The sequence below is a fragment of the Dendropsophus ebraccatus genome, unplaced genomic scaffold (genome assembly GCF_027789765.1).
Source record: "Dendropsophus ebraccatus isolate aDenEbr1 unplaced genomic scaffold, aDenEbr1.pat pat_scaffold_1108_ctg1, whole genome shotgun sequence".
In the NCBI taxonomy this organism is placed as follows: domain Eukaryota; kingdom Metazoa; phylum Chordata; class Amphibia; order Anura; family Hylidae; genus Dendropsophus; species Dendropsophus ebraccatus.
The window spans coordinates 1-14,127 of NW_027208525.1; the positions used below are offsets into that span (position 1 = coordinate 1).

Sequence of the window (14,127 nt, forward strand, 5' to 3'; positions counted from 1 at the left end):
TTCTTTCCGATGTATTAGTCCTGCAGGATACGCAGTGCGAGGAGATACCTGCATCGGTGAGTTTATCTGTTACGACCATAGAGAGTTGTCTGCCTGTCAGTGTGGGGTCTTGCCGATGGTATTGCTGATGGTCTCGCTGATGGTCTCGCTTATATTATTGCTGATGGTCTCACCGAAGGTCTTGCTGATGGTCTCGCTAATGGTATTGCTGATGGTCTCGCTGATGGTCTCGCTTATATTATTGCTGATGGTCTCACCGAAGGTCTTGCTGATGGTCTCGCTAATGGTATTGCTGATGGTCTCGCTGATGGTCTCGCTTATATTATTGCTGATGGTCTCGCCGAAGGTCTTGCTGATGGTCTCGCTAATGGTATTGCTAATGGTCTCGCTGATGGTATTGCTTATATTATTGCTGATGGTCTCGCTGATGGTATTGCTTATATTATTGCTGATGGTCTCACTGAAGGTCTTGCTGATGGTCTCGCTAATGGTATTGCTTATATTATTGCTGATGGTCTAGCCGATGGTATTGCTGATGGTTTCGCTGATTGTATTGCTGATGGTCTCGTTGATGGTCTCGCTGTGTGTATGATCCTCGGGGTCTCCGCACAGACACCTTCACCAGGGAAGGGCTTCTCTCCACTCACTTCTTGGTTGAGTCAGAAACATCAGTCGATTCTCATCAAGTTTTTTGTTATATAAAAGTTCTGGAAATGTTGAGTTTATGTAGATAGAAATATATCATTCATAGAAGACACAGAACTCCCAGGGTCTCAGTGTAGTAAGTAACAAAAACCACAAACAGCAAGGTTCTTCCCTCTGAGCCCATGGCTGTAGGAATAAACCACCCGGAGGACGGCGATACCATAAGGACTAATGGAGGAATGGCCGAATACTGGTTACATGATGGGAGAGGCGAGCGATCAGGGCCCAGGTTCTACACAAGAACACAATAGAAGCCATTGTCACACACCAGTGACCCGGCCCCCTGTAACCCTCTATATATCCCCCCACCAGAGGGCTGTCAGACACCAGTAACCGGTCCCTCCTTCCTCCGATCCACCACCACCTCCTTCTTCCGAACCACCTTTACCTACCTCCTGCCTCCCATCCACCACTACCACCTCCTGCCTTCCATCCACCACCACCACCACCTCCTGCCTCCCATCCACCACCACCTCCTTCCTTCAATCCACTGCCTCCCATCCACCACCACCTCCTGCCTCCCATCCCCCACCACCTCCTGCCTCCCATCCACCACCACCACCTCCTGTCTCCCATCCACCACCACCTCCTGTCTCCCATCCACTACCACACCCACCTCCTGCCTTCCATCCACCATCACCACCTCCTGCCTCCCATCCACCATCACCACCTCCTGTCTCCCATCCACCACCTGCTGTCTCCCATCCACCACCACCACCTCCTCCTGTCTCCCATCCACCACCACCCCCACATCCTGCCTTCCATCCACCATCACCACCTCCTGCCTCCCATCCATTCACCACCTCCTGTCTCCCATCCACCCCCACCTCCTGCCTGCCTTCCATCCACCACCACCCCCACATCCTGCCTTCCATCCTCCACCCCCACCTCCTGCCTCCCATCCACCACCACCTCCTGCCTCCCATCCATCCACCACCACCTCCTGTCTCCCATCCACCACCACCTCCTGCCTTCCATCCACCATCACCACCTCCTGTCTCCCATCCACCACCACCACCACCTCCTGTCTCCCATCCACCACCATCCCCACCTCCTGCCTACCATCCACCATCACCACCTCCTGTCTCCCATCCATCCACCACCACCACCTTTTGTCTCCCATCCACCCCCACCCCCACATCTTGCCTCCCATCCACCACCACCCCCACATCCTGCCTCCCATCCACCACCACCTCCTGCCTCCCATCCATCCACCACCACCTCCTGTCTCCCATCCACCACCACCTCCTGCCTTCCATCCACCACCTCCTGTCTCCCATCCACCACCACCACCTCCTGTCTCCCATCCACCACCACCCCCACATCTTGCCTCCCATCCACCACCACCACCTCCTGTCTCCCATCCACCATCACCCCCTTCTGCCTCCCATCCATCCATCCATCCATTCATCCACCACCTCCTGCCTCCCATCCACCACCACCCCAACATCCTGCCTTCCATCCACCACCACCCCCACATCCTGCCTCCCATCCACCACCACCCCCACATCCTGCCTCCCATCCACCACCACCCCCACATCCTGCCTCCCATCCACCACCACCACCTCCTGCCTCCCATCCATCCACCACCACCACCTCCTGTCTCCCATCCACCACCACCACCTCCTGCCTCCCATCCATCCACCACCACCACCTCCTGCCTCCCATCCATCCACCACCACCTCCTGTCTCCCATCCACCACCACCACCTCCTGTCTCCCATCCACCACCACCACCTCCTGTCTCCCATCCACCACCACCCCCACATCTTGCCTCCCATCCACCACCACCACCTCCTGTCTCCCATCCACCATCACCCCCTTCTGCCTCCCATCCATCCATCCATTCATCCACCACCTCCTGCCTCCCATCCACCACCACCCCAACATCCTGCCTTCCATCCACCACCACCCCCACATCCTGCCTCCCATCCACCACCACCCCCACATCCTGCCTCCCATCCACCACCACCACCTCCTGCCTCCCATCCATCCACCACCACCACCTCCTGCCTCCCATCCATCCACCACCTCCTGCCTCCCATCCACCACCACCTCCTTCCTTCGATCCACTGCCTCCCATCCACCACCACCTCCTGCCTCCCATCCCCCACCACCTCCTGCCTCCCATCCCCCACCACCTCCTGCCTCCCATCCCCCACCACCTGCTGCCTCCCATCCACCACCACCACCTCCTGTCTCCCATCCACCACCACCTCCTGTCTCCCATCCACCACCACCTCCTGTCTCCCATCCACCACCATCCCCACCTCCTGCCTTCCATCCACCATCACCACCTCCTGTCTCCCATCCACCACCACCACCACCTCCTGCCTCCCATCCATTCACCACCTCCTGTCTCCCATCCACCCCCACCTCCTGCCTTCCATCCACCACCACCCCCACATCCTGCCTTCCATCCACCACCACCCCCACCTCCTGCCTTCCATCCACCACCCCCCCCACATCCTGCCTTCCATCCACCACCTCCTGTCTCCCATCCACCCCCACCTCCTGCCTCCCATCCATCCACCACCACCACCTCCTGTCTCCCATCCACCACCACCTCCTGCCTTCCATCCACCACCCCCACCTCCTGCCTTCCATCCACCACCACCCCCACATCCTGCCTTCCATCCACCACCCCCACCTCCTGCCTCCCATCCACCACCTCCTGCCTCCCATCCATCCACCACCACCACCTCCTGTCTCCCATCCACCACCACCTCCTGTCTCCCATCCACCACCACCTCCTACCTTCCATCCACCATCACCACCTCCTGTCTCCCATCCACCATCACCACCTCCTGTCTCCCATCCACCACCACCACCTCCTGTCTCCCATCCACCACCATCCCCACCTCCTGCCTTCCATCCACCACCCCCACCTCCTGCCTCCCATCCACCACCACCTCCTGCCTCCCATCCATCCACCACCACCACCTCCTGTCTCCCATCCACCACCACCACCTCCTGTCTTCCATCCACCACCACCTCCTGTCTCCCATCCACCACCACCTCCTGTCTCCCATCCACCACCATCCCCACCTCCTGCCTTCCATCCACCATCACCACCTCCTGTCTCCCATCCATCCACCACCACCACCTTCTGTCTCCCATCCATCCACCACCCCCACATCCTGCCTTCCATCCACCATCACCCCCTTCTGCCTCCCATCCATCCATCCACCACCTCCTGTCTCCCATCCACCACCCCCACATCCTGCCTCCCATCCACCACCACCACCACCTCCTGCCTCCCATCCACCACCACCACCACCTCCTGCCTCCCATCCACCACCACCTCCTGCCTCCCATCCACCACCACCACCACCTCCTGTCTCCCATCCACCACCACCTCCTGCCTCCCATCCACCACCACCACCACCTCCTGCCTCCCATCCACCACCACCTCCTGCCTCCCATCCACCACCACCACCACCTCCTGTCTCCCATCCACCACCACCTCCTGCCTCCCATCCACCACCACCACCACCTCCTGCCTCCCATCCATCCATCCACCACCACCTCCTGCCTTCTATCCATCCACCACCACCTGTCTCCGATCCACCCCTGCTGTAATCCCAGGACTGTCAGTCTCTGTTGCTGAGAGATTCCTGTGCTGCAGCGTCACCCGTTCACTGGTAGGCTAGCCATTTTTCTATCTTATAGCCCACCATGAGCACCAAATGTAGAGAAGTATCCAGCCACCCATTTGCAGCTATCCTTTTCTATCAATGAGGTTACAGCTGTAAGTCCGCTGGTAAGTCCTTCCTCTTACTTAGAAACCAAACCTCAGATATATAGCAAGTAGAAACCTGAGTTAAGAACCTGGCAACTCTGCATCCTCCCCACCTTATAATGGTCATCACGAGAGGAAGAGGAGGGTAACAGAGTCCAGGAGCTCGGCCATGATTCAGCCTTGTGGTGGTAACAAGTCTGAGAATTCATCTTCCATCTTCCAGCAAAAACTCTACGTAAAGCAAAAGCTCTTGGCAGCCGTTATCCTCCCCCATCACATCTGATATATGTGTATATGTGTGTGTATATATATATATGTGTATATATATATATATATATATAAGAGAGAGAGATCTATAGCGGATGGATGTTATGTATATATTACATTCTGGGAGCAGTGACCGTGTCTGGTTTATTCTTCATATTCTGCACATAACGATATACTCGTCTCTCACCGCATCGCTGACGGTTTTATGTCCATTGACAAATGAAAGAAAACAAGATATATGGTTACTAGTGATGAGCGAGCATGCTGGTCCGTGCTTGGTTCTCGATCGAGTATTAGGGTAGTATTAGGGTACTCGATGGAGTATTAGGGTACTTGATGGAGTATTAGGGTAGTATTAGGGTACTCGATGGAGTATTAGGGTACTCAATGGAGTATTAGGGTACTCGATGGTACTCGTTACTCGGACCAGCATCTCGCGATACTCGAGGAAATCTTATCATCCGTTTCCTGTAAGTTTGGGCGCTATTTCTCAGCCAATAAACATGCAGGAGACTCTTTGGTGCATCCTGCGATGACGTGGGACCCATACATGTGGATAGCAGCGATTGGTTGGCCAGATCAGATGACCCTGCCATATAAAACTGGGCAGGGGCAGTGCTGGCTTCAGACGCATGCTGTGAGAGATCAGGGAGAGAGCTGCTGCTGGTCAGGGAGAGTGTCAGTGTAGGATATAGCCTTCCAGTAGGCCGGGTATATACCAGCAATACAAACACACAGACCTTTTCAGGGCTTAAAAGCTTTTATTATTACTATTACTACAGACTGCTGGCTGGGAGTTGCAGTGCTGCTACCGCGATTTCCCCAGCACACTGTGGTGACCGGCTGCTGGCAGAAAGGGGGCATTAGGTGTTGCATACAGACCCCTAAGAAGTGCTCCGTGTACTCCTTTTTGATTTTGGGGCTGGTGGTCCTTGTGTACTACATTGTATTACTGGGATTTGTAGTACACCTGCATAGAACTTCACTGCTCATTGTATTGGGGTGACAGAAAGTGTGTACAGTCATTGCCCATACCAGATAGCACCCCCTAAACTAGTGTGTACTGCACTGTATAGCTGGGATTTGTAGTGCATCCTGCATAGAACTTCACTGCTCATTGTATTGGGGTGACAAAGTGTGTACAGTTGTTGCCCATACCAGATAGCACCGTACAGCCCCACCAAACCATTGGTTACTACAAGTATTCTTTTAGATATCTGTATTTCATACGCAAGGCCTATCTAAGCTCCATACCGTGCAGTGTCCATAAAATGGTGAACCCCAGGGGTAAGGGTCGAGGACGTGGGGTTCCAAGTGATGCCATTGCCGGAGGCCGTGGTTCAGGGCAGGGTGACACAGCAGCACCTGTTGAGGAGGTAGCAGTGGCACACCACAGACGTCCACTCCCTAGCTTCCTTGACCAACTTACGGGGTCTCAAGGTAGACCACAATTGAAACCGCAGCAGTGTGAACAGGTGATCACGTGGATAGCGGATAATATGTCCAGTAACTTCTCCACCACCCAGTCTTCCCAGCAGTCCGCCCACGCTACCCAAGGGAGTGGAACCCTTGCTCCATTAGCTCCGCCTCCTTCCCCACAGCCTGGCCCCTCCATCCACCACCACCACCAGGCTCCCAGGAACTGTTTTCTGGACCTTTCCCTGAGTCTGAGCAACCGGAGCAGTCGATCTGTCCCGATGCCCAAACTATGCAGCTCAGGCAGTCAGTGGGTGATGAGAGTGGGGACTTGGGGTTGGAAGAGGTGTCTGATGATGACGATGAGACCCGGTTGTCAGACAGTGAGGTTGTTGTCATGGATGTAACTCAAAGTGAGGACGAGAGTAACGAGCTGGTGGATGAGGACGAGGTGACTGACCTGAGCTGGGTGGATAAGCCTAGTGAAGACCGTGCTTCTGAGGGGGAGGCAAGTTCACCCGCAGGACCGGTTGGAAGAGGAAGAGGGGTGGGCAGAGGGAGAAGCAGGGCAGAGCAAGTAGATCAGCAACTGTTTCTAGGAGTCAAACTCCCGTGGCCAGGCCTAGATGTTCCCAAGTCTGGAGGTTTTTTAAAGAAACTGCAGATGACCGACGGACTGTAGTGTGCAACGTGTGCCACGCCAGGATCAGCACGGGAACCACCACTACCAGCCTAACCACTACCAGCATGCGCAGGCATATGAGTGCTAAACAACCCACTCAGTGGAACCAAGGCCGTTCAGTGACTGCAAGTCGCAACCCTGCTCTTTCCCCTGTGTCAGGTGCTGGCTCTGTCAGTCCCCCCGCCCAGGCCCCAGGCACGAGCGCCTCCCACCCTACACGCACCCCTTCACCTCCACTATGCTCCACACCCTCCAAGGTGTCCAAGCGCAGCGTGCAAATGTCCCTTGCCTCCATGTTGGCTACTGCTGGGCCTTTACTGGCATCCATGTAGACTACTGGTGTGCCTGCCCTTGCCTCGTTGTTGCTGGGCCTTAACTGGCATCCATGTAGACTACTGGTGTGGTGTAATTAGCAGTGAGCTTGGTTGCGTGTTACAAGGGGCGGAACCTGGTGGCGGCTCTGCGACAGCCTCACACATGTACCATGCCTGGCCCACATCTTCAACCTAGAGTTGCTGCCGTTCCTTAAAACTTACCCCAATGTGGCTGACTTGCTCAACAAGGTGCACTGCATCTGTGCGCATTTCCGCAAGTCAACCATTTAAACTAACCCCAACTGCTACAGTCAAATTCAAACTCAAAACAACGGTGGGGGGGGAGAAGTGGGGAGTCGCATGATGCAGGGAATGTTACCCCAACTGCTAGAGTCAAAATCATAGTCAAATTCAATTTACCTTCCTTGTCTTGTCCATTTCGAACCATATTATCTGTGGATGTCATCTTATCTTAGGGGCGTCCTCTGCCGTCCTTTCACCAGTACTCTCTACCTTCCTTGGATGTTGTAGCCTTTTTGAAGGCAGGATTGACCAGGTCTTTTTAATAGACACTTGCCCTCTCTTAGAGACTCTTTAAAGGATTGAAAGTGTATTCATTCGTACAAATCAAATTCCGGGGCCTCTTAAGAAGACTGTATTGTTATTCTTCGTCCCTACCTCCAAAGATATGCCTCTCGCACAACTGCATGAGGGGGTGAGGCTAAATCTAGCCATAATTGTATTGTCCATCTTGGTCTGGGTCTGTGGTGTCAGGCTAAGTTTTGGGTGGTCCATATGCTACCAGTGTTTGAATGGTTCCATGTGTTCTCACCGCCATGCTGTGTCAGGCCTAATTTTGGGAGGCTCACTTGCTACCTCACTTTTAATGGTTCTCTGTGTCCTCACTGCATGCTCTGACGTCACACTACGGAGGACCGGGACTGGTTGCAGGGGACCCGCCGATCGTGCCCCCGCCAACCAGCCAGCTATTTTATTTTTATTTTATTTTTTTACTCTTACTCTACTGTGTCAGGCCTAATTTTTGTGAGGTTCCACGCCTGCCTCATCTGAAGGATGGTAATGGCCACTTTATGTTTTTTTATTTTCTAAGCTTCAATTTAAATTTTAAAATCAAATCGACTTCAATTCAAGTGCAATTTTGCAGGGCTGTCTGGTCATCTATTGTGTCTCCAAGATACACGCCACTGTTCAAAGGAACAGACAGTGATAATGGTGGATCCTAATGTAGCCTCCTTGTGTTATCCATTTCAAACCATATAATCTGTGGATGTCAACTTGCGGGGGTTCTCTGCCGTCCTTTCATTTTTCAGCTTGGGGCCTCTTAAGAAGACTGTATTGTTATTCTTCGTCTCTACCTCCAAAGAGATGCCTATCAGGCACAACAGCATGAGGGGGTGAGGCTAAATCTAGCCATAATACAGCTATTTTAGTTTTAGGCGCAGCAGCACTGCCGTGGGAAGGCGCCAACAGGTGGTGCTCAGACTGCTTAACAGCACCTTCTACCCTCCTTGGATGTTTTAGCCGTTTTGAAGGCAGGATTGACCAGGCCTTTTACCAGTAGCTTCTTTCCTTCCTTGGATGTTGTAGTAGCCTTTTTGAAGGCAGGATTGACCAGGTCTTTTTAATACACAGGCTAACGCACTTGCCGTCTCTTAGAGACTCTTTAAAGGATTGAAAGTGTATTTGATCAAATTCCGTGGCCTCTTAAAGGACAACTCCCACGAAAAATTTTTTTGGCTTATTTAACACACATTACAAACTTATATAACTTTGTAATGTGGTTAAATGCCCGGTCTGGCCCCCTTCCCCCACTTTTCGACCATGTGCTGGTGCACATGCGCACCAGCAGCCTTTTCATTGGCTGGAGCGCATAACATGGCTTCCAGCTTGCTCAGCCCTGATTGGCTGAGCTTGCTGGAAGCCATGTGATGCGCTCCAGCCAATGAAAAGGCTGCCGGTGCGCAAGCGCACTGGCAGCCTTTTCTCTACCATGGACTCGGAAGTAAGAGGCATCGCTGGATGGCGGACGCAGGTGACGGTGAGGCGGACAGCGGGCAAATGGAGTGGCGATCGTCACCGGAGGGATGGTGAGTATGTTGTCTGTGTGTGTCTGTGTTTTTTTGGGGGGGGTCCCGCCGGAGTTTAAGTTTAAGCAGACTGTATTGTTCTCTGTGTCCTCACTGCCATGCTCTGACATCACACTACGTCTGCGGAGGAGCGGGACTGGTTGCCGGGGTCCCGCCGATCGTGCCCCCGCCAACCAGCCAGCTGTTTTATTTTAGTTTTTTTGGTCTAGCCGTGGTCGGGGCCTCCCCACCCCCGGTCGAGAGGCATGAGGTGTACCCTTGATGGTGACTGACAGCTGGCCTAGCCAGTTAGCTGTCAGCACCCGGGTTCGTGTGTAATTAGCAATGAGCTTGGTTGTGTGTGACAAGGGGCGGAACCTGGTGGCGGCTCTGCAACTTGGCAGCCTCATACATGTACCATGCCTGGCCCACGTCTTCAACCTAATGTTGCTGCGGTTCCTTAAAACTTACCCCAATGTGGCTGACTTGCTCAACAAGGTGCACCGCATCTGTGCGCATTTCCGCAAGTCAACTGGCATCCATGTTGACTACTGCTGACTACTGGTGTGCCTGCCCTTGCCTCCATGTTGGCCACTGCTTGACCTTAACTGGCATCCATGTTGACTACTGGTGTGCCTGCCCTTGCCTCCATGTTGGCTACTGCTGGGCTTTAACTGGCATCCATGTTGACTACTGCTGGGCCTTAATTGGCATCCTTGTTGATTACTTCTGGGCCTGCCTGTTAGGACTCGTTCGGCTCCTGACACCGCCGATGCGTGCAGTCAAAGCATACATGACGACGGCGCCCACAGCAGCTGGACTGCTTCTTGTGTTTTTTACCTACTCGGCTCTGCTATTCTGTGTTGTAGCAGAGGCCAGGGTTCCACTGCCCTGGCTGAGCAGCATAGGTGTTGTGTGTGTTAGCTGATTGTTGATTGACAGCTGACACTACCAATCAGCTGTCAGTAATCTTGAGTCTGGGACCTATAAGTATCCTCCCCAGTCTACTATGCTTCGCCTGTGAGAGTCCCTGGCTTGCCTGGTGTTACTTGATCTAGCATTCCCTGCATTATATCCTGGTTACCTGACTTCAGCTTTGACTACTTGACTATTCTTATGGACACGATTTGGTACTTTGTTGCTCGCCTGGTTTTGACTCGGACTTCTGACTTCCCTTTATTGTGTTGTGTATTGTTTTGTGTATTCACTGTAGGGAGATCAGGGACTGCCGTCCAGTTGTCCGTTTGCTATATTAGAGCATCTGAGGCAAGTAGGTAGGGACAGTGGGGCGGGTGCCAGCTTCAGGGCTCACCTGTCCTTGCGTCTCTCTGTCCCGGTCCTAACACTGCCCTTGCATCCTTGTTGCTGGGCCTTAACTGATATCCATGTTGACTACTGCTGGGCCTTAACCCCTTAAGGACGGGGCCCATTTTCGTTTTTGCGTTTTCGGTTTTTCCTCCTTGTGTTTAAAAGGCCATAGCACTTGCATTTTTCCACCTAGAAACCCATATGAGCCCTTATTTTTTGCGTCACTAATTGTACTTTGCAATGACAGGCTGAAACCAGAAAAAAATTCGAAGTGTGGTGAAATTGGAAAAAAAAAATTTCTTTTATTTGGGGGAACTGTGTTTTTACGCCATTCGCCCTGGGGTAAAACTGACTTGTTATGCATGGTCCTCAAGTCGTTACGATTAAAACGATATATAACATGTATAACTTATATTTTATCTAATGGCCTATAAAAAATTCAAACCATTGTTAACAAATATACGTTCCTTAAAATCGCTCCATTCCCGGCTTATAACGCTTTTATTCTTGGGTCTATGGGGCTGTGTCAGGTGTCATTTTTTGCGCCATGATGTCTTCTTTCTATCGGTACATTGATTGCACATATACGACTTTTTGATCGCTTTTTATTAAATTTTTTCTGGATTTGATGCGACCAAAAATGCGCAATTTTGCACTTTGGGATTTTTTTGCGCTGACGCCGTTTACCGTGCGAGATCAGGAATGTGATTAGCTAATAGTTTGGGCGATTACGCACGCGGCAATACCAAACATGTTTATTTATTTATTTGTTTACTTTTATTTAAAACCTGGGAAAAGGGGGGTGATTCAGACTTTTATTAGGGGAGGGGGATTTTTACTATAAACAACACTTTTTTTTTTTTTACACATATACTAGAAGCCGCCCTGGGGTTAGGGTTATTCCTCCTGGGGTTAGGGTTATTCCCCCCTGGGGTTAGGGTTATTCCCCCTGGGGTTAGGGTTATTCCCCCTGGGGTTAGGGGTTATTCCCCCTGGGGTTAGGGTTATTCCCCCTGGGGTTAGGGTTATTCCCCCCTGGGGTTAGGGTTATTCCCCCCTGGGGTTAGGGTTATTCCCCCCCTGGGGTTAGGGTTATTCCCCCCCCTGGGGTTAGGGTTATCCCCCCTGGGGGACTTCTAGTATATACACTTTGATCTCTCATTGAGATCTCTGCAGCATAGATATGCTGCAGAGATCAATGAGATAGGCACTCGTTTACTTCCTGCTGCTGCAGTGCCGAGCCGGGGACGGCGCCATCTTTGACGAGTCCCCGGCTGGCATCAGTAACGGAGATCGCTCCTCCGGGACAACGTCCCGGAGGAGCGATCTCCCCCACTAGACACCAGGGAACGGTTGCGTCCGGTAATCGGAGGCAGCTGTCAACTTTGACAGCTGCCTCCGATTAGCTAATGAGCGGGCACGGCGATCAGACCGTGCCCGCTAATAGCGGCGGTCCCGGGCTACACGCGGCACCCGGGACCGCAGCGCTTCAAAGCGGGGTCGCCGCGCGGCCCCGCTTTGAAGTGCTAATGAGGACATATGACGTACGGGTACGTCATATGTCCTTAAGAGGTTAACTAGCATCCATGTTGACTACTGCTGGGCCTGCCCTTGCATCCTTGTTAATGGTCCTTAACTGGCATCCACGTTGACTACTGGTTTTGGACAACACAGATTACTGGGTGTTCACTCTCCTGGACCCTTGGTAGAAACCGAACTTTTTCACTGTCATTCCTGTTGAGGAACGCAGTACAGTATGAGAGTGAATCAATATCAACAGGCCCTGGTGCAGAAGCTGAAAATGACACCATCTGACACCACTAGCGCCAGAGGACATAGTTCTGTTGGCCAAAGAGCTGGGGAGAGGAGCGGTGGAGCAGGCAGCTTGTAAAGGGGCAGGGGAACACTCTCCAAGGCCTTTGACAGTTTCATGGCACCCCAGCAAGACTATGTCAACCGTCCCCAGTCTAGACAGAGTAGGGAAGAAGCCTTCAGGAAGATGGTGAGGGAGTACCTTGCTGACCATACCAATGTCCTTACCGATCACTCTGCTACCTACAACTACTGGGTTTCAAAGTTGGATACGTGGCCCCAACTGGCGCTTTACGCCTTGGAGGTGCTGGCCTGCCCTGCCGCTAGCGTATTGTCAGAGCGGGTCTTCAGTGCAGCTGGTGCAATCATCACTGATAAGCGCACCCGCCTGTCCACTGACAGCTCTGACAGGCTGATGTTTATAAAAATGAACAAAGCCTGGATTTCACCTGAATTCAACTGTCCACCCGGGGAAAGCAGCTCAACATGAAGATTCTTGTTATCTCCTCTCCTCCTCCTCCTCCTCTTCCTACAATTCTCAGCCAACTGCCAAGTCTTCTTCCGCCATGCAGGGTCTGGCCTAATTATTAGGAGGATCAATTGCTTTCTTACTCCTTCCTCACTGGTTCTTTGTGTCCTCACTGCCATGCTCTGACGTCACACTACGTCTGCGGAGGAGCGGACTGGTTGCCGGGGGCCTGCCGATCGCGCCCCCGCCAACCAGCCTGCTGTTTTTTTTATTATTTTTGTGTAGCCATGGCTGGGGCCTCACCACCCCCGGTCGAGAGGCATCAAGTGTACCCTTGATGTTGAGTGCTGACTGACAACTGGCCTAGCCAGTTAGCTGTCACCACCCGGGTTCATGTCCACTACATATCCCAGCCCCTGGACTCACTCCAATTTTTGGGTGGGCTCACTTGATTCCTCACTCACTTGTAATGGCTCTCTGTGTGTTCAAGGCCCTGCAGTGTCTGGCCTAGTTTTCACTAGGTGTGCCTGCCCTTGCCCCCTTTTTGCTGGGCCTTAACTGGCATCCATGTTGACTACTGCTGGGCCTTTACTGGCATCCATGTTGACTACTGCTGGGCCTGCCCTTGCCTCCTTTTTGCTGGGCCTTAACTGGCATCCATGTTGACTATTGCTGGGCCTTAACTGGCATCCATGTTGACTACTGCTGGGCCTGCTCTTGCCTCCTTTTTGCTGGTCTTAACTGGCATCCATGTTGACTACTGGTGTGCCTGCCCTTGCGTCCTTTTTGCTGGGCCTTAACTGGCATCCATGTTGACTATTGCTGGGCCTTTACTGGCATCCATGTTTACTACTGCTGGGCCTTCACTGGCATCCATGTTAGCTACTGCTGGGCCTTAACTGGCATCCATGTTGACTACTGCTGACTACTGGTGTGCCTGCCTTTGCCTCCATGTTGGCTACTGCTGATCTTGCCTGGCCTCCATGTTAACTACTGTTGCTCCTGCCTGGCCTCCATGTTGGTTACTGTTGCTCCTGCCTGGCCTCCATGTTGGCTACTGCTGATCCCGGCTACTGCTGATCTGTGTGCTCAATGCCATGCAGTGTTTGGCCTATTTTTGGGGAGGCTCACTTTCTTCCTCACTCACTTTTAATGGTTCTCTGTGAGGTCAATGCCATGCTAGGTCTGGTATAATTTTTGGAAGGCTGAATGGCTACCGCTTCTACCTTGTTCACTCTGTCCTCACCGCTATGCTGTGTCAGGCTGAATTTTGGGGTGGTTCATGATATGCTACCTCTGTTTTAATGGTTCCCTGTGTTCTCACTG

The 14,127-nt window shown here is 52.7% G+C and overlaps 1 protein-coding gene across 1 annotated transcript in view; it reads left to right on the forward strand.

Annotated features, from left to right (window-relative positions):
* Positions 1–4: 4 nt before the first annotated feature.
* Positions 5–14,127, forward strand: part of LOC138774789 (fibrillin-2-like) — a gene marked incomplete at its 5' end in the record, with an annotated part of 54,627 nt that continues 40,504 nt past the window's right edge. The window contains one exon of the mRNA XM_069955702.1: positions 5–56. Within this exon, the coding sequence (XP_069811803.1) occupies positions 5–56 (52 nt within the window). The remainder of the gene's footprint in view (positions 57–14,127) is intronic.